The 21,030-nt window shown below is 36.4% G+C and overlaps 1 protein-coding gene across 7 annotated transcripts in view; it reads left to right on the plus strand.

The window, feature by feature from the left end:
- The window catches only part of VPS13B (vacuolar protein sorting 13 homolog B), a 436,966-nt gene that overhangs the window by 292,887 nt on the left and 123,049 nt on the right, over positions 1–21,030 (plus strand). For all 7 annotated transcript variants that reach the window (XM_032130187.1, XM_032130207.1, XM_032130170.1 and 4 more), the window contains one exon: positions 905–1,048. In XM_032130187.1, the coding sequence (XP_031986078.1) occupies positions 905–1,048 (144 nt within the window). The remainder of the gene's footprint in view (positions 1–904; positions 1,049–21,030) is intronic.

The raw sequence follows: 21,030 nt of genomic DNA on the forward strand, positions 1-21,030 counted from the left end.
AGTAGGTATACGTTGTTGGAAAACAATAGCTAGTGGCCATAGAAAGAAGAAATCAAGTTTCATATTTTGTGTAAAGGGTCATCAAAAGGGCAGATGGAAAATTATTTAATGCAAAAAAGAAATAGAAAGCCCCAGTGTGGCTAGGATGCGTAGAAATTATTCAAGTAAAAAAAAAAAAAATCTGAGCTTTGCTAATGCTTATGTTCAAGAATTTCAGTGTTTTCTGTACATACATTCTTCTTGTTATCTATTCCCTGGATGACATTCCATCATGAAGGGAGAGGTCTAGTTTAGATTAGAGCTTGAGCATTGTTAAAGCTTCTCATGAGACAGAGCAGTTCTTCTCCCCTTCTGCACAGGTTCTGTTTTTCATCTCTTTATTTCTTGCCAACAGTGGTGAAGATCTTTATTTGTGCTAGACAACACCAATAAAACAGTGGCTATCCAGCTAGTGTTGCCAAGGTATTAAGAATGGCTTACAGGGAAAGAGAAATCAATTAGATTGGCTATCAGTGAGTTCCAACACATGATATCATTATAAATCAAGCAGAGTTTATGTTTAAATTTAAAAAAAAAGTACATCCTTTTCTTGGAAGGAAAGGAGAATTGGAATCATTGCCAAGGACACTCTGACAGCCCACTGATACTAGCAAGAGATGGAAACAAGGCCTTGTGCATGAGATGCTTTTCTTTCAAAGTTTGCCTTAACAGTTATGCTGTTGAAAGCTGTGCAAAGAAGCAGCCACATCCTTCAGAAGCGTGACACACCAGTTTCTTCCTAAAAAGACCAAATTTATACTATATATAATGCTAAGTATTGACTACAGTGGAGAACCACAATACAGTTATATAGAAGCTTATTTTCCCAGTAGCTATTACCTAGTATTTCCCCTTAATTTCACAGGAAATTTTGGTGTGTGGTCATTCTTTGGAAGTGAATGTGACAACAAATTTGGACTTCTTCCTCAATGTGGCTCAAGTACAACTTCTTCAGCAGCTGGTACAAGCCAATATGGTTGGACTGGAACCTTCCAGTAGCACCACTGAGGTAGGTTTTTCCCTGGTTTGCAACTGGATTTTTAAAAAATCCATCTGCAAAGTACTGTAGCTATGAGTAGGTGTTGTACCATCTAGAAAAAATTGTGTAGGTAATTGAAATACATGGTTTTTGTTGTTTGTGTGGTCAGTTTCAAAATGCATTCTGACATTGATTTAAGAATAGAATGAGTTATTTGAACAAGAATATTATTCAGTAAATGCTATTATTCATTATAGTGGTTCCACAACATCTTATGCACAAGGAGATTTATGTAAATGATGAAGGAAACAAATTTTTGTGAAGTAGGTTTTTGAGGTTATTTGATGTTGAACTTGAACTTTTATCGAATCTGTGTATTTTCTTGTGAGTTCACATGCTACACTGTCCTTCACTAAAGCTAGTAAACTGTAAAACTTTTTCTGTGCCTTGTAACCTCTACTGACATTAATTTTCTTCTCTCAGGTCCCTAACATTCAATTCACCTCTGAATATTTTCATACTTCTTTAGCAATAATGTTGATGGGTACATCATGGGGTATCCTTCATCTGAACAGTTAATCTCTCCTTTTTGTCTGGAATATTAGTGATCAGCAGCCGTCTCTTGAATTTTGTCATTCTTTATTACTGGGACTTGATACCTCAGTTTGTATTGAAAGCCAATCACTGTGACAGACTGCTAGGTTTAAATTTTACAGTTCTGGGATGACACAAAAAAAAAAAAAAAAAAAAAAAGAAAAGAGAAAGGATAGGGAAAACTTTTGCCCTAAGAAAAAATATATATTTCTTATCTTCAAAACCTGGAATCTAGTCAGGCTGACAGCATCTTTAAGATAGTAGGAGTTAATACATGACAAATTCCACTGGAATGGCTGTTGGACATATTGAGGTACCTCCACAAATAAGAACAAGAGTTAGAGAAAGAGTTACTGAGCAAGACACAGTCAACTATTCCAAGAATCTGGCTAATGGAAGACCGGAGAAGATTTTCTCCTTCCTTTCCTGAATCTCACAGTTTCAGCATTGCACGTGAGTCTGGGTGGAAGCAAGGAATTCTCTAGACTAGCCAAACTATTTACATTTCTCTCTCTTCACCCTGTCAAAACCCCAGAAGCTGTTTGTTTGTGTTGATCTAGGCATCACATCACCCCCCACTCCTTTATCCCTTCACAATGATAGAGATAAATAAGGGGCATTGTTTCATTAACATTTGGAAGCATGAAAGATGACGAGAAGAAATGAAGTGTATTTTTCTTTTTCTTGGATACTTTGCAGACACAGGGCCTCTTTTGGAGATGAATACTGTAAATTATATATAGTAATATCTTCAATAAATTATTTCTAGAGTACTGTTTTCTCCTTGTCAGTGGAATGGACAGAATCAAAAGATTTGAATGGATGCCAAGAATTTAAATTTTGAGTTGGCTTTGTGCAGAAGGGCTGCATGACTTACTTGTACTGTACAAACGTAAAAGGAATTTGCTACAAAATTTCAGAAAGCCTTTTGCAGAATACATCCTGAGATACTTATTTGTTCTTTATTCATAACTCCCTTGCATCACTGAAGTCTCCTGTAATGAATAATGGGAATATTTCTGGCTCAAGGTGTTTGCCTTCTCTTTAGTAAGTCATACAACTACGTCTGCATTTACTGTACTGAAAATGTAAGTGCATTGGTTGGTACTTTTTGTCCAGTTCTTCTTCAGTATTGTGTAGCTCTATGTGCCTAAATGAAGCCACCCCACCCTCTAATGTATGCACATTTATTATTATTCTCATGGTTCTTCTTTAGTCAACCAAAAGAAACATAATACACTGATTGTATGCTGCTTTTTTTATCTTAGTGAATGAAATCAGGAGTCTGCACATAGCTTTTCATACTTCACACCTCCATATTATTTCATTGCAAGAATCAAAATGTAATTTAGGTTGAAGACACTTCTTGAAACCATTCCTTTGCTCAAAAGAAGACTAATGTGCCAGCTAGACTAGGCTTTTCAGCATTTTGTTCAAGCAGATCTTTCTTTACCTCAGAGGAGTGACCATCTGGATAATTGTCCTATGCTTAATTACGCTTGCTTTGGCATATTTTTGTCTTTATATCCATTCAGAATTTTGCTTGATAAAACTTTCAGTCATTGCCTCTTAACATTTCACAATACCTTTCCAAGAACAGTCTGACTCAATCTTCTTCATAGCCCTACTTTAAGTAACAGTAATTTGATGCCCCACCATCATCCTTATCCTTTTCTTTTTCTGTCTGAAAAAACCCAGCCCTCTCACCCTCTCCTTATAAATTCCTTTAACCTTTTAATCCTCTTGATGATCCCCTGCCCATTCAGGTTTGTCAGTCTTTTTCTTCTGCTGTTGAGCTCAAAGCTAAAGACAGTACTCGAGATGTTCACTTGCAAGTATCACATTATCTCACCTCTCATCCAGTGGCTGTGCTGCTGGTAATGCTTCCTAGTAAATGCTCAGTCTCCCACACTACGGAGACATCCTCCTATCACGTGTTTAAGTTGCTGGCCACCAGGACTCCTGGGTTTGCTTCTACAAAGCTGTTGTGTAGCATTGGCCTCCAGCCAGTTTTTGATTTGGGATTTTACCATCTCACAGATTCACAGAATTTAGGTTGGAGAAGACCTTTGAGATCATTGAGTCCGACCTCTGATCATCACCTTGTCAGCTAGACCATGGCAAGTGCCACATCCAGGTCCAGGACTCTGTGTTTACCTTTGTCCTTCATGAGGTTTATGTTAAACCATTTCTCCATTTTGTCAATGCCCCTCTGAATGGCAGCCCTACCCCTCAGTGTATCAACAGCTCCTCCCAGTTTGGTGTCATCTTTCTTTGGATATGTTTTGTGTCATTGCCGAGGTCTTTAATAAAGACATTAAACATGATCAAACCTTGAGGAATGTCAGTCAGTAACTGGAGTTTAGCTATTCTTTGGAACGTTTACTTTACTTTCTGATTTTAGTGGTCCAGTCTGGTTTTTACCCACCTCATAGTCCATCCATTCAGTTCACACTTAATTTTTTGAAAAAAAAGTCAGCTGTGGAAGACTGCTTAAGCTTAGTCAACTTTGCTAATGGCAAAGCATACATTATCTAGTATTCTGTCCTCAGAATCTATCATCTCATCACAGGAGGCAATCACATTGGGGTAAGGAATGACAGTCATCAAAGTAGCAACCACTTGTTTAAACTTTAAAAGTGTGATTTCCGAATGGACTGTATTTGGTGGTTTACAGGGCAATGCCGTAAAGATTAGTGTAGACAAAAAAAAAAAGGAAGTGATGATTTATGGGTAAATCTCTTTTTTCTTCAAGTGTTTTAATATTCTGTAAAAAGTTTCATGCCAGGTCTCCAGTGCTGTGTTTTTACTTATTATAAACCCTAGCTGTATACTGTTTTATAAATCTTTGATGTACAGTGGACCTATTGTACTGACTTCTTCATAAGGTATAGTCTATTATTGCAAAGAATATTGCTTTGATCTACTTGACAGCTTTAGAGTAAGGACACATATGTGGTGTTTGATAGATTACCGGAGGGGCAAAGAATGTTGCTGCCTTTTTGTAATTATTCACTTTTTCAAAATTAGTATATGCCAAATTCTTAGAAGAAGAACATGTAATACCTACACATGGAGAACAGAAACAGGAGTGCTAGGAAATTAAATACAAATATAAGAGTGAAGTGCAGTTAATGTTCTGATTTTGTTCAGTGATACATCTAATATTATAGGTGAAATATTAATAAAAGGGCCACATTTCCTCCTTCTTAGAAGAATTTTTAATATTCTGGTAAAAGTATTTCCAGTATAAATGATAACTCATTTTACTGCTGATCAGTGATAAAACAGGTGAATTTTCAAGGAGTTCATTTCTTCATCTGGCAAATGTATTTCCTCATGTCCATCACTTACCACCTGGAGATTTTTGGCAAGACTTATTTGTCATACTATCATTTAGAAGCAGAAAACACAAGAACTCCTCTTTGAAAAAGAAATTAAACACAAACCAACACACATCTTGGTCTGCTGCTGACCATGTAGGAATGCATGGATAACATATCTTACTGCAAGTCAGTGAATGTTACACTCCTCAAATATGGCTACTGAGCACATTACCAACTTCTACTTCCCAATAAGCTTGAGATTAAGGCTAGACTTTTGAAAGAATATTGATTTATAAAAAAATAATTTGTTTCAATTTGTCATAAAGAATGTCCCTGTCTAATAACTATCTACACTGGAGGCATTGAATGCAAAGTACAGTTACTTTGTATCTTCCTTGAAAAACATAAAAGGTGCTTTGAAATGCTTACTTTTTCTTCACAATATCTCTGTGAGGATTATGGCTCTAGATGAAGAGGATTACTTTTAAAATTCAAGGCAACTTGAAACATCTGAAATATTTTCCAGAGGATGTCTATCAAAAGTGTTCACTCACTTTCTGTTTCCTATGGTATATTTCTCCTTATCCCCTCCATCACAGGATCAGTCACAGAATGGATAAGGTTGGAAGGGAGCACAGTGGATTCTCTGGTCCAACCTCCCTGCTTAAGCAGGGTCCTCCAGAGCACATGGCACAGGATTGTGTCCAGACCGTTCTTGACTATCTCCAGATCCCATACGCTCCCTGGGCAGCCTGTTCCAGTGAACCTGCACAATAAAGAAGTTCTTCCTCATGTTCAGGTGGAACTTCCTGTGCATCACACTGCCCATTGCCTTTCGTCCTATTGCTCAGCAGCACCAGGAAAAGCCTGGCTCTATCCTCTTGAAACCTTCCCTTTAGATACTGATACACACTGATAAGGTCCCCTCTCAGTTGTCTCTTAAGTCATTCTGAAATAGGCCCAGCTCCTCAGCCTTTCCTCTTAATTGAGGTCCCCCTCATCATCTTCATAACATTCCATTGGACTCACCCCAGAAGCTCCACATCTCTCATGTACTGAGCAGCCAAGAACTGGACACAGCACACCAAAGTGAGGCCTCACCAGAGCTGAATAGAGGGCCCCACTGGTCAGCCCCCACTGGTGCCTGGGGTTATTCCTCCCCAGGTGCAGGATCTGCATTTGCTTTTGTTGAGTTTCAGGTGGTTCTTCTTTGCCCATCTCTCCAACCGGTCTAGGCCCTTCTGAAGGGCTGCACAGGTCTCTGGGATATTGGCTGCTCCTCCCGGCTTTGTGCCATCAGTGAACTTGCTGAGGAGGCATCTGCCCCTTCATCCGAGTCAGAGGAGAAAAGTTAAACAAGACTGGATCCCGTATCAACCCTTGGGAGACACCACTAGTAAAAGGCCTAGTTAAACCCTGTGCCAATGATGACACCCATCTGAGACCTGCCATTCAGAGAGTGCTCATTTCACCTTATCCCTGTTTCTCAGGTTATATAGTCTTGTTTGTTTATTTTCTGTTAGCCCAAATGCATGTTTCCATAGGCTACAAGTCCATAGCTATCCTATGCAGTCTGAAATTCAGATAGGTAGCAAATATACTAATAAAAATAGCATAAACTCTTTCTTGAAAGAATAATAGCCAAACTCATCATCTTTTCCTTGAATCATGGTTATTTTCAAGTTTTTAATTGCAGTGAGGAATGCAGCACTCACTCAGTTTTTGAAAATATGGAAATATTTTCTCACAATTTAAACAGAAATGAAAAAATTGTCCCTTTGGATCCTTCTCAGACCTCTTTTTCCCCTGGCTGGCACTCTTTTATTCCTGCCTAAGCAATGAACAAACCTTCCAAAGTTCTTCAGTGTACTTGCTATTATTGTATTTATGTGTTGTTAGCCATTAGACTACAGTAGGTCCTCCAAAATTTGATGATTAAGAAGTTACTTTCCTCTACAAAATACATGAGAAAAACTTCTTAAAGTGCAGGAGCAACTATGTTTAACAATTGAGCTGATGAAGTATGGACTCACATGTGCTGGCAAAACAATCCCACAAAGAATGATCTGACACTTGAAGTGTCTGATTGGAATTTTTCTTCAAAGCTGATGCATATTTCAAGCATAATTTGCAGTCAGAGCAAATAGGCAATGGGCACAAGCTGTCATTCACCTGGGGGAAGTGTTGAGCAAAACGGGGGAAACCTGGTTTGGGCAGATCTTTGCTTTCTTTCAGAAATTCTAGGCATGGCCTGCTGGCTAATGTTTTCTGCTTTGTTAAAGCCTGCTTTTAGGTATTTGACCTTTGAGCACTCTGCCTAGGCTGCACAAGTACTGGCTGCAGCAGTGTTTGTCAGCTTGGCAGGTGATACTTTGCTTCTAGACCTGGCTCATGGCCAATCACTGAGTAAACCCCGCCAACAGGTTTGACATGTTCCATAGGGCAAACCCCTGAGTTCTGATAAATTGCAGCAACAACCCAGCAGCTTCCTGAATAAATGATACTAATATTAGGGGGGAGCAAAAGTTGTTTCAACTTTGGCATTTTGTTATTTTACCACAAAAATTACATTTGGAGTTTAACTAATATAAATATTGGATATTTCAAGGTGAAAAGACATGTTACTTATACTCATCCAAATAATGGGAAAGGTTGGGAGAAGTATAGCTCTTACCTGCTTAGATACCCAAACAAGTTAAGCAAATGCTTGATTGAGTAATAAACAACACACCCTTAGAGTGAACTAATTAGTAGCTGAGAAGCGTCCAAAAGGGAGAAGGCATATAAAACTCATCTATAGCAGCTGATTCCTCCCTAGCCTGGCTGAATCTGACTGTGTACTAATTTGTCACATTAGACATACTGCTGTAACATTTGCAGATTGTGTGATTCTCTATTGCTGCAGAGGAGGCTTTAAAAAGCTTTTCTGATAAGTTTTAAAGCCCTGTAATATGTTGGCTCAGGAAGTCTGGAGGAGTATGCTGAAGAAGCATTTCTCTGTGCTTTCTTTAATTATGGTTTTTTTTCTCAAAGCATCCACTGATATCTGCTTTTAGAGAACAGGAGTCTAAAAAGATCTTTAACTCAGTAGGACTGTTATGTTCTCTTGTAATTGATTTTTGTTTATGACAATCTCACAAACCTTCTGCTGTTGCTGTAACTTCACTGTAAGATAAAGAACACGGTCAGAAGGTTATATGTACAAAATTGCCATTACAATTGCATCACACAAAATTTGAAGGAATGATAGCTAATGGACTTCACAGCATTTTTTCTGACTGATGATACTTTAGCAGAGTAACCTCTTGAGTGATGAGCAATTTAATTACACTTTAGTCAAGGCTATTAATTACTTGTGTGAAGAATGAAAAAAAATTTGTTTTTGTTGAAAACAAGCAGAAATTTGTTTTCCATTTGTATTTTGCTTAGAGAAAAATCACAGTCAGAAAACTGGTAAAACAAGTTCCAGATAATACTACTTAAGAAGCCAGACAGTCAAAGTGTGAAATGGCAGATGCACATGTTGCACAGATGTTGTGTTGACTGGTTAGTATTCTTATGGAACGCTTGTGTAATCGGAAGTATTTTTAGTAAGTTGAAACTTTGAGAAGCTGGCATTCCCATTTGCAAGTTTCTTTTGAAGAAGCTGTTTATCTTTTGTCTTTTAATTACTGAAATCTAAGGTAATCAGTGTTAAAGAGCCAAAGCAGTCTTGGTTTTTGTATTTTAAATAAATCAGTTGAATTTAGGTATATCTTGATATCCTAAAATGTGTTGGCACATTAAAAAAGCTAATGCTGTGTAAAGATAACTTCCTGCGGGTTTAAAAACTTTTTTCATTATGCATTTGATATTTGTTGTAATGAGTGGAAACAGAGCAAACTTAGTCTATGGTATTAGTAATGGCTCAGAAATAGTAGGTATTGAAGTGCAAACTGATAAAATATTTCTCAGAGAATTTGGGGGTTTTTGTAGCTTGCACAATTACTGCTCAGATCTTGTGTACCTGCTCAGTTCTGCCCATGTTTTAGAGCTTTGAGCTTTCATTCTAGGGAATAGCAGGTCACGCAGCATACAGTACCATAACTTTGATATCCTGTGCTATGAGATGCTTTTCTGGTGGATCTTCACCACTGCAATTGAAGAATCGCAAATTTATTGCAGCTGGAATTAAAAAGTTCAGTTTATTGATAAAATCGTTAGCAACAATCTCATGACCTGGGATGTGTGAACTGCATTTTTGCATGAATAATCAGTAAATGTAGCTTCCTTTTTTTAATGATTTTACATTTCAAAGAGTAAGCTATTATAAAACCTCTAATTAGGTTACAAAATGTACAGTTTCAGATACCAGAAATGGAGAAGCAAAGCAAAGAGAAAGTAACAAAATTTGGATTAATTAGATTTGAAACACTTAGATTCTCAAGCAACTTGACAAGGGTTTAGTTTAAAATTAGGCTTGGTTATTCTCACTGAGTTTGTTTTGTGGATTTGGAAACAATGGAATATATCCAGAGAAGCGTTTTCACAGATGAGAAGGATTGAAGAAAGCCATAGTTTCTAAGCACACACCACAACTAGGTCCTCAAAGTAGCTCTGATTTGTGTCACTGGAGTTAGATGTCTTATGCTTTCATTCCTGCAGAGTGAGGCCACTTCTGTGTGTTTCAAATCGAGACTGCACCTTGTACATCCCAGAAGAATTTGTAAAAGACAACAACTTCCACTACCTAAAAGCTCACAAAGTTTTGATAAGGAAGAATTGCATTTCATGTCAATCTTTGTAATGTCCTTAGAATGTGAAAAGGGAAAATTAAGAAGTAGGAGACAAAGGAAAATCTGTTTTGCTGTAAAGATGTGACCTTTAGTTTCTCACCTAGAATTACAAGGAAAAAAAGAATGTTTCAAACTGATTGTTGCAATGAAAATGGTTTTTTGAAGAGATCTTCATGCTTAGATTCTGCAAATACAAAATTAAAGGGGAAAAAAGTGTTTGTAGTCTCTCTTTGACATACATAGGAAATTTTTTTTTTACAATGAAGTGTCTCTTCAATAAATGTTTGGACTTATGTAGCTGAGAAAGATGAACAAACATGTTAAATAAGATAGATACTAAACTGACAAGGTAAAGAATTCTTAGTATAGTGAAACCAGACTTGAAATTACAGATTCAAAGTGTACTTCCTTTTTGCTAGGAAGAAACTGGGTTTTCCTGCTGATTTTTGATGCCCACAAGCATGCAAACTATGTAGGGAAAAAAATGGAAAGTTGTATCCTATAGCTGTGTGAGCACTTCATGATTCAACACCAGTTTCTAAGGACGTTTTCCTGAATGTGTTTTGTGACCACTTAAGGTGACAAGATGTTCATGCATATCAAGATTTCACATAAAATATGTCTGGGGAGGAATTTACTCAATACAATAATCTGCAAAGAAGTTCATAAATAGTATTCTTCCAAATATTCCTTGCTTCAAGACAAAAGGATATTTTGTATTGTTAATGAAAGGAAAAGCATTTCACTCGAATACTGTGAAGCTTCATATCAATAGTGTTGAAAGAGTTCCAAGCTGGAACAAATCTAATGGGAAAACATCTCATAGGGATTGTTGTTATTTTCTGGAAAAAATGAATTATAACAGCAAAATAAAAAAGTTATAGTGAGACAGGAAAAAAGCGAACAAAACCCTTGAAGTGTTGGTTTTCTTCTATGTTCTCATCAATATTAATTAAAGACTCAAGGTTCAGGGTTTTTTTCTCTTCTCTTTTGGTGTTTTTCCAAGTGTTTTAAGATAAAACATGATGGGATAGAATAATTTTTACATGAGTTTTAAGTGCAAGTCGGGGTTCAGTCCACCTTTTTTTCTTTTTTAGCCTACAGTGCTTGATTATCTGAATCAGACCTTCTTCTGCTCAATGAATTGCATTTATTCCATCTTGTACTACCCTTAGTGAAATAGTCTAAAAGACATAAACATTCTGTACAATCTCTGTATTGAATACCCTGCCTAGCAAGATTTTGAAGGTAACCTGTGAATTATTTTTATAATCATTACCTTGAATTTGTGCTTTCTTATCCAAGTAAAACAATAACTGAATGGTATGTAAAGTTAATTCAAAACTTCACAATTTCTGATCATTTAATGTATTGACCGAAATAATCTGAAGTATTCATTACAGAGATAATAAAAATGGTGCTATTAAAAAGGTCCAAAATTCAAACTGTTCTTTAGATTAAAACACATGCAAGAAATCATATTGGTTAATTTTTGGGGAAAAAAAAAAGTTAGAAAACCATAAATTGAGTAGGAATTATTATAGATTTGCCACAAATAGCAAGTATAGTTGGTTGTTGACATACATGCAGGACAAAATCACTGAAGGCAAGACGGTGGCTTAAACTCACCCTAAAGAGAAGTGTGAGAGAGCACATGCTTGGACTTTCTCACAGTGTGGACATTGGATGTGTCACAGTGATAATTTGGTAAATGTCTGACAAGGAGACGAAAGTTCCAGTGTTAGTCACACGATGTGAGACTGAGGGTGCTGCATTCTTTGATCTTGACTAATCTTCTAAGTCATCTGATGCTTGTATACAGAGGAGTTTGATGCTGTGGCAACATTACCTTTAAACAGCACTAGTGACAGTTTCTTCCCTGCATGGAACATCATCTGCTAGGTAGTGTGGAAAACTTGATTCTTGACAGCAATTATAAATACATGGATTCTGTAATTTCCTTCATTTTAAAGCAAAATAAGATTTTTTTTTTTTTCCTAAAGAGGAAGACGAGAAATATAAAGAGGAAGGATAGTTGAAGCCAGTAAAGAATTAATTGAAGGTATAGTGAGTGAGCAGTGAGCAATTTAGATTTGAACTTCCCTGTTTTCTTTGTGAGAAGAATCCTCCCTTTTTTCCCCGGCGTTCTCTCACAAGGAACAAATTTTTCATGCATTTTAACCTATTTTTAGAAGTAAATAAAGCTAATATAGTCACTCTGTATGTCAGTCTTCTTCAAACAGTATGTAATATTTTGTGTTCTCAGACAAATTAGAAAGTAGAATAGAAGTCTCAATATTAATTAATTTTTTATCTGTTTTGTAAAAAAAAAGGAAATGTATGGTGGCAAACCAAAACAGGAATTGCCACTTAGGGAAAGCCCTTTTCAGTAGGAGGCAGTAGTCACCGTTCAGTCACTTGTGTGGCTTGTGATAGACTGGCTGATCACCTAGGGATAAATATGCTGCTTAGTTTCATATTGATTTTCTTTAGGACAGAATTCCACTTTAGTACTATCCTGTTTATTAAGTAATGAGGCATAGTTTTCAGAGTATACTGCTGGTGATTATATGGCTGCCATCCTAATTTTTCAATTTTTCTGGCCATCTGTAGTCTGTTTTCAGATTCAGGTAATGTTGTATCATCTGAGACTGTCTAGTAGAATGATACATCCTGTTATTCATGCCTGAGATTTTGTCAGGATACAAATATAGCTATTTTTTCACAATTCATTTGTCTGTTCTAGCAGAAATTCATGTTTTTCATACTTTTTGAAGAGTGACAATACCTGCGTGAATGAATTTTCTTTTAACTAGTCATGACTTCAAACATACAAAAGCATAGCCTTTTGTGTATATAAAATCAAATGGATCAAAGTTGTCCATGTGGTCCAGGTTCTGTTATTGGACACAGTTAAGTGGTTCCTGTTTCCTGTGAAATTAATTTGCATGAGTCTAAACTGCAACGGTATCCTTGTACCATTTACAAGCAGTTTTATGCTGACCAGGATTAGCTGTATTTTATAGTTTAGTAATTTTATAATGTTTGAAACAAACAAAAAAAGCCAATCTATGAGCAGAAGTTTTTATTCATTATACCTTAGTGAAAGAATGGCATCTGAATCAGTTTCACCTAAATCTGAAAATCTATGTTCTGTAGCAGCTTTGTAAGATGGTGAATGTTAAATTTTAAAATGGCATACATTTTCTATTTCTGCTAATGTTAAAGGCCTGAAACCTTGACATGTCAAAGGAGCTGTACAAATTAATTTGTGTGGTTTTTTCAAATATATAGTAACATGAAGACATGTAAAAAAAGTCAGCACATTTAAGACATACATGTGCATAGAGTTGATGAAGAAAATTTGCACCATGCATAACTTCATTTTCTTTGTAAAGATTGTTCCACAGATTAATCTAATCCACTTAGATAGTCAGTAGGCTTGCTAGACTTAATTGCTTTATTAAGTTGTTAAAATTTGTAGAATGGCTAAATCTTTTGAAACGTATATGACATTAGAACTCTTCTGATAATAGTTACCATTGAACTGTTCATATGTTCTAAACATAATCTTGTAGCTCAGTAGTGTCAGGGAGAGTGCCAAAAACGTAACTTTTTGAGAATGCCAATAAAAACCCTTAGCTGGAATGGCTGAATAATACTTGCATCATTTTCCTGGTACCTTTACCAGTACTTGGGTTAGCCCACTTGTCGGATGTTTTCCTGGAAATAACACATATTTTGGTTAGTTCAAGGACACTATCAAAATAAAGTCCTTGCCAGTATCTTGAGTCATTGCCATACCCTGTTTCCGTTCTTAGGAAGCTTTGTCTCATCATTTGATTTTGTTGCCAAAACCAGTGAGGAGGTATCATTTTGAAGGACTGTGCAGTACTTCTTGATACTTCATATCAGCAAACATTCTCATTCCAGTGGAAACCTAGATACTGTTCTTATATTGGGGAAAATGGATGTGATTTTTCTAAGAATCTTCAAAGCAGAAATCTTGCTTTTCAATTAAAAAAAAAAAGGAGATTTAGGGATGAAGTAAATTCACACTAAAGGAGGAAGCCTTAAGAGGAAGGGTCCATTTTGCAGACATGAAGACAAAACACGTGAGGATTACTCCAAAGGACATAAGCATGTATGTGGATGTGCACACATGCAGAGGTTTCACACAGCGAAAACCTCTCATGACAAAACATCTGAGTTCTGTGTTAGCCTGGAATTTTTAGAAATGCACAATTTATTTTTACACTTCAAATCTAAGCAGATGGTATTTTTTAACATTTGGAATTGCTCTGCAGTTTCATTCATACCCTTGCAATGCTGCACAAGTTGCATCCAGAGTCATGCTATGAAGATTTTGAGATACCTGAATTAAAACTAGATATTTTGAATGGAAAAGTATCATTTGAACTTTACACTTCAGTTGAGCATTCCACAGGTAGACAATAGTTTCTGAATGTTAATATCCTTCCCCTGATCATCAACAATTATTTCTAGGATGATGTGGGCTTCTGAGCTTCTCTGAATCCAAACAATTTATTTTGTTCTGTGTCTTGCTTGCAGGAAAGTTCACTTGTGTCAGTAATAATAATTTTCCACTTGTCTTGAACATTTGAATATTTCGCTGAATTTTGGTTGAGTGGAGCAGAGAAAGTAGTTGTGTTTCTTCGTGGACACACAGTGTTCAGAGTTGAAGGATAATAAGGAGCCTAGCTGTATTTAATTTCTTTCTAATATGTTCAATGTATCCTGCCACCTATCATATAAGCCAACCTAGTAAAATTACAGTGAACTAATTTTTAGTGCTGTGTCATGCTTTGGTGACAGGGCTACAAAGTACATGCATAGGGTTTGTGGCTTTGGTAGGTACGATACAATCTGGTACTGTTGGTATTCCCATTTAGATAAAAGAAGTAGTTGTGACACTGACTTACATTGCAGAGTGTTTCTCATTAGTATGGAGGAGATTAAAGAGCAGGACAATACTTCCATTTTTACAGCTAGCTTCACTCTGATTGAGTTACTGGATGCTATATCAAATGTTGAAATCATAGATTATGATTGTCATAAAAGATTGGTATGAGTCATGCATATGATGCTAATAACATGTACTGAATCACATTCAGGTTTGCAGCCATTTCTAATTTCTCTGAATTTATCTCTGCAGATAATTGGCTGCCACTACCTTTTTCGAGAGAAGACATTTTAAAGTTCTCAGTTGTTTATACATAGTATGCAGCTTCAGTGTTTCTGCTGTGCTTAATGGGTTTGCTTAATAATCTTGCATATTAGCACTTTTTTTCCTCAGTGCATGCTCCTAGGCAATATTTCCAGCTCTTCGTTTCACTGAGACTGTACCTTCCCCCTAGATTACCTGTGACTCATTGTATGAATCAAGACTGGAAGCTTCATTCTTGACTCATGCTAGGTAAAGGTTTCCACTAATTTTAACTTTCTCCATCAAAACACTGGAGGAATAATGACTTAGTAAAGTATTCTCAGAAATTAGCAGTGACAATTATTTCAGATTATTGGAGAGCTGTTTGAATTAGAGAATCCCTAAAACTGAAAATCCATTAGCTTTACTGAGTAGGAAGCCTGTCTACAAGTTTCATAAAACTGGTATTTGTCTGAACACCAGTGATTTAAGACATTATTTTAGAAAGTCGGGCATTTTTTTCTTCACAGAGCTACAGGGACAATTAGATAATTAGGTTTGTGGGTTTGCATTAGTTCACCTGTTTTCTTGCAGTAGTTTGTATGTCTTTTTTTGCTTTTCTGCTGTAATATGCTGTCTGTTCTCTACAGATCATCCTTTTCTGCTGATTCTTTGCCTTCCAAAACAGGAACAGAAGAGAGTATGAGAGATTCAGAATCACAAATAAATTATCTGCCAAACTGTCATTTTTTTCAGTGGGAGGTGTGCACCTAACTGATCTACATGCTCTTCATAAAGTTCATTATAAAGGCAGTAGTGCCTTCTCCACACAAGATAAGTGTTCATTGCATATTGAACATCTGGAAGTTTTACCCATTGTATTTCTATTGAATCATTGTTGTACAATGTAATTTCTGGGTAGACTTGGTCTTGGTTGAGTGGTTCATTGGGTCTTTTTCCAGATATGTCTGGGAGCAAGCCCACCACAGCAAAAGAATTTATGCCCAGTTAAAAAAATTATGCTTAGAATAATACTTAGGAAAGTATTTTAATAATACTTAACAACTAAGAAAAACAAACAAAAAAACCCCCCCCGAAAAAGCAGCAGTTGTTAGTGAACCAACAGGAACTTCATGGCCCAAAATTGGAAAAATATTTTTATGGAAAAACAGTATATGTAAATAATATTCAATAATATCTGCAGTCTTGTTGCATCTTTATTATAGTACATCATAGTAATACCATATAGAAGCATGTAAAGTTCAGAAGTGTTTTTCTTTAAGAAGTAAACTTTGTAAACTGTTTGTATCTGGGCCCGCTAATGGAATTCAATGTTGTTACCAGCCCACTGTTTGAATGGCTCCAATGGAATTGTACCACTGCAGATAAAAGCTTTGAAAATTTCAGACTGCTGCAGGATGTGTTTCACAATAGTTCTCCACTGATTTTCCAGTAAGGTATAAAGTCCAGTCTCAGTGATGCCTTGTGGGACTACCTAAAAATAGAGGCTAAACAAAATTAAGAGAATAAAAAGTGGTTATATTTATTGAAGGGCCTTCAGGTACATTAGGGCAGATGAAGCCCACCCAGGGGCTATACCCAAAAATGGACAACAGGGTCATGGGTTTTCATACATTTTTAAGTTTGCATATTGGGGGTTAATCCTCCAATTGCAACTTCACGTAATGAAGTCATTTACCCCAAATTTGCTCCCCCCAACTCACTACTGTTTGTATTTCTTGGGGCCTGAGACAGTAAGGCATCCTTGAGTTTCAGGCCTAGAGAGGAATTGTTTTTTCTGACCAAAATGGGAGGACAGTAGCTAGCAGACTATATGGAGTTCAGAGTTACACACCAAAGAATTGCAGAACTACAAATATATGAAAAATATAAAAGGTAAAATCCTAAGGCATCATCAGCATGATTCGAGTGCTGGGTGCTTTGAAGCAGCCTCTCACCACCGAGAGACTGAGGGGGCTGGAAAACTGCCGGGCCTGATCAGTCAGAGAAGCCTGAAGATGCAGCTCCGTGTGTCACCCACTCCTGAGGGGAGCTTGCAGAGGTCCTCTTCTGGGCCTTTCTTTCCTGCTCCAGTGCGATGATTCTTTATTTTAATTGTTTTAAACAAGTTCAGTGGGTGCAATTTAGGATGCAGTTTTGAGGCTTAAGTTAATCCAAGATGAAGTGCCACAGTCTGTGCTTTGCTGGACTGCTTTGTATTGTACAATGAACCAGTGAAGGAAACAGAACAAGCCAAAAAAACAAGTACATTTTTTCTCAGGTTTTTTGATTGGTTGGCTTGTTGTTTTTTCTTCCTGGGATTATTGTTTTTTGGATGTTCCAAGACCCTTAACTGGCTGTTTTACTGTCATATAAGACACAAATGAGAAGACACAAATTCAGTCTGGCATGGAATTGTACACCAAGGCTGAAACAAACAACTTGCTACAAATGGGGATATTTTGTCATGGCCTTGTTACCAAAAAAACATACTCTGGAATTCCTAATTTTGTAGTTTTGAATTCACATGCCATTTTATGTGCTTTACTTCCTCAGGTAGTCTTTAAAGTATTCTCAACAAATTGAAACATGATTTAGTCAAAGATCAGTTTAATTACAAGTTGATACAGGAGAGATGTAGTAACCTAGGGGGAAAAAAAGGCAGTAAGGTACAGAAAGATCATTTTCCAGACATCTAGCAGCTTTAAAACCTGAGGCACTCAAGATCCCAGCACATGTTTCAGTGAGTTTGCCAGCAGCTGGATATTTCTCACTGGAGACTCCTGCACTGTGGATTTTTCTGTTTGTGGCATGTAGTCTGACTCAGTCTGACTTAATTACTGGAAATAATGTAGAATGAAGTTTGTTTAGTTGGGCAGCATCTGTACATGAAATCTTTTAATCTGCTGTGGATTTAGTTATTTTAATTGCCTTTAAAATGCTCAAAATGGATAAAGTATCTAATATATAATAAGAAAAAGATTGTACCATTTGATTCTGGCAATAGTTCATTTAACTGTACAGTTACTCATTTAAGAGGCTGAAGAAAGAGTCTGTATTATGAAAGTCAAGTACCAAGTTACTTTACCACATTACAATAATGACTTTTTATTGTTCATAAACAATATTCATCCTCTCTTAGAAAATGATGCCTAAATTTCTCTTTTGAGGCTTCATTGAATTCCACTTTGAATTGCTGCCAGGGTATTTGGCATTTTCCTTCTGCTTATTTTAATTTATTTTACAGAATGCTCAATATTAGTCAACTGGAGAATATTTCAATTTACTCCAATGGGAGTAAGTAACTTTGTTAAATTTCTCATGTTCGGAAGTCATAACAGTGAATGATATTTCTGATATTTCTATATTTAATATTATTAAATTATTTAAACTGGATGGAAACGTGACCCAAAACTGAGACTGGTAAAATCAGTCTGATACTGAAATTTTGATACTGAATTGTTAGAGAATGTCCTAGAATCGTAGAATCAGTAAGGTAGGAAAAGACTTTCTAAGTCATTGCATCCAACCTTTGACCAAACACCACCATGCCAACTAAACCATAGTACTAAGTGCCACGAGTAGTTGTTTCTTGAACACCTTCAGGGATGGTGACTCCACCATTTCCCTGGGCAGCCCATTCCAACGCTTAAGCACAGTTTCAGTGGAGAAATTCTTCCTGATGTCCAAACTGAGCCTCCTCTGGCAGAGCTTGAGACTGTGTTCTCTTGCACTTTCACTATTTGCCTGGGAGAAGAGGGTGACCCCCACCTTGCTACGATCCCTGTAGGCATTTGTAGAGAGCAGTAAGGTCTCCTCTGAGCCCCTTCTTCTCCAGACTAAACAAACCCACCTCCTTCAGCCACTCCCTGTAGGATTTACTGTCTAGACCCTTCACCAGCTCTGTTGGCCTTCTCTGGACACCCTCCAGCACCTCGATGTCTTCTTGCAGAAGTCCAGGTAGACTACATCAACAGCCTTCACTAGGCAGGTTACCTGGTCATAAAAGGAGATCAGCTTGATCAGGCAGGATCTGCCTTTCCTAAACTTCTGCTGACTGGGTCTGATCCTGCAGTTGTCCTGTATGTGCCATATGTACATGTGCAAAATCAAGGTAAAGTTTCAACTATTGCTTTTGAAAATGTTCAAATGAATTATGCAAGCAGACTCCCATGGGAAAATGCTGTTTCTTGGCTTTAACCAGAACAATCCCCCCCCCCCAAAAGAAGCCCCACACAAAACAAAAATAAACCAACCAAAAACAAACAAAAAAAATCAGAAAAGAACATACAAAATTGAGCAAACCATCACCATGTCTAAAATAAATACGCATGTGTGTTTTAAGGCAGTATTTTTTGTATAAAAGCAAAGATATTAACTTAAAATTTGAATTTAAAGTTGAAAAATAACACCAAAAAGGCTAATGCTTATAGTAAAAGTATTAATGAAAAAATATTGTGGAAAAAAGAACTGCCAGATTTCATCCTGGTCTTTTTAAATTGAAAGCCCTTATTTGTAAAGAAAAAAAAATTGAACACAAGTTTCTTACTGGCCTTCATAGGGTAGCAAAATAAACATATTGTTTGTATTAAGATGAAAAAAATTAATTTTGTCGGCGTTAGAAAGGATTTAGCACTTGCATATCCATGTTACAATTGGAACATTTAACACAGCTTTGATTTATGAATACTTGCATCAGTGTTTAACGGAATGTAGCCTCTTTACTTTTGAAGAGCTGGGAAAACATTGCACAAAGAAACTGAGTTTGTATTGCTCCTTGCCATCACAACTTGCATGTAATTCCTGCCGTATTGTGAAGAATACAGTTCCCATCTGAAGTAATTCTGTACATCCAGAAGCTCATATACACAGTTACACTTCAAATCGGCATCATTTGTTTTGCAACAAATTCTGCTTAAAAAGAAAACTCCTTAGAGGAAAAAAACCCATTTGACTTTTATGAGATAAACTACTTCAGACATCTCTGCTATTTTTGTTGCCTCACTTTGGCTTGATTTAATAGTTGCCTTTTGGAGGACAGCTTTAGATTCATGTTGTAAAGGACTCTTTCTGCAGTTGGATTGATACAAGTAGAAGCAACCTGTCTAGATTTAGTAGTAGGACTGAAGTTTTAATTTGGAACTTTATTAGACTGGAGGACATAATTTAGCAGTCAAATATGTTTGTATGTGTGTCTTTCATTATATTTTCCATGTGAAATTAATATGTCAATTTGTAAAATCATTTTTATAATGGTCAGAATTAAATTCAGTCATATAACATACACAAAACATAATAAAACTGTTTTAGTTGCAGTGTTCAGTAGAGCAGTGTGGCAAACAGAGGTCCTTTAGATAACAGTGATACATTAACTAAATTTCTGAACTGTTGGAAACTTTCTGATGCAGTAGATGAAGTACTTAAAACAAAGGAAGAAGTTATCCAGTATTATCTTTGTAATTCCAGTTTAAGCACAACAGAAAATAAAAATGGAGCATACTCCTTTTCTGTAACTTACTTCGTCCAGTAGGCAAGATTTTTATTTCCATGTAAATATTAATACTTTTTAGCAAAAGAAATAAAACTAGGTCACATGCAACAGTGATGGAGCAGATGTGATTGGCACTTTGATTTTGTGGTTTCACACTTGTGAGTCCTTCCGTAGCTTATGTAATGTGAAGCATGAGCTCATGATTGGCCGAAGGGTTTTTATCAGAGTAAAGAAATGACTGGAAATTTTACTTCAATAGTGTCATTATATAACTATAATTAATATGAGAAGCTGGAAAAAATATGCAAATGTAGATGCTTTTCCTCTAGAGCGGCTGCACTTCCAAAGATCATATTGCTTACAGTTATTCTATTAACTAAAGAGTTATTCTGTCAAGTACCAGAAAAAGAACATAAAAATGTTTATAGTGAAATTTGCACATGCTTACATTTGCTATTGTTGAAAATTCTAGAGGGATTAAGAAATATAATGTGGCAATTCTGCCAATTGTTGTAAAACACTTCTCTTTTATATGGAAAATGTGTTAATTACTGGTCTAAGTATTAGGTTGTGTGTTTACCTTGATGATTTTATTTCTGCTCTTTATGGAGTGAAAACTTTGAAGACATCTCTACCATCTAAATACTGTGATCAAAAAT

This window comes from Corvus moneduloides, chromosome 1 (genome assembly GCF_009650955.1).
Source record: "Corvus moneduloides isolate bCorMon1 chromosome 1, bCorMon1.pri, whole genome shotgun sequence".
NCBI classification, from domain to species: Eukaryota; Metazoa; Chordata; class Aves; order Passeriformes; family Corvidae; genus Corvus; species Corvus moneduloides.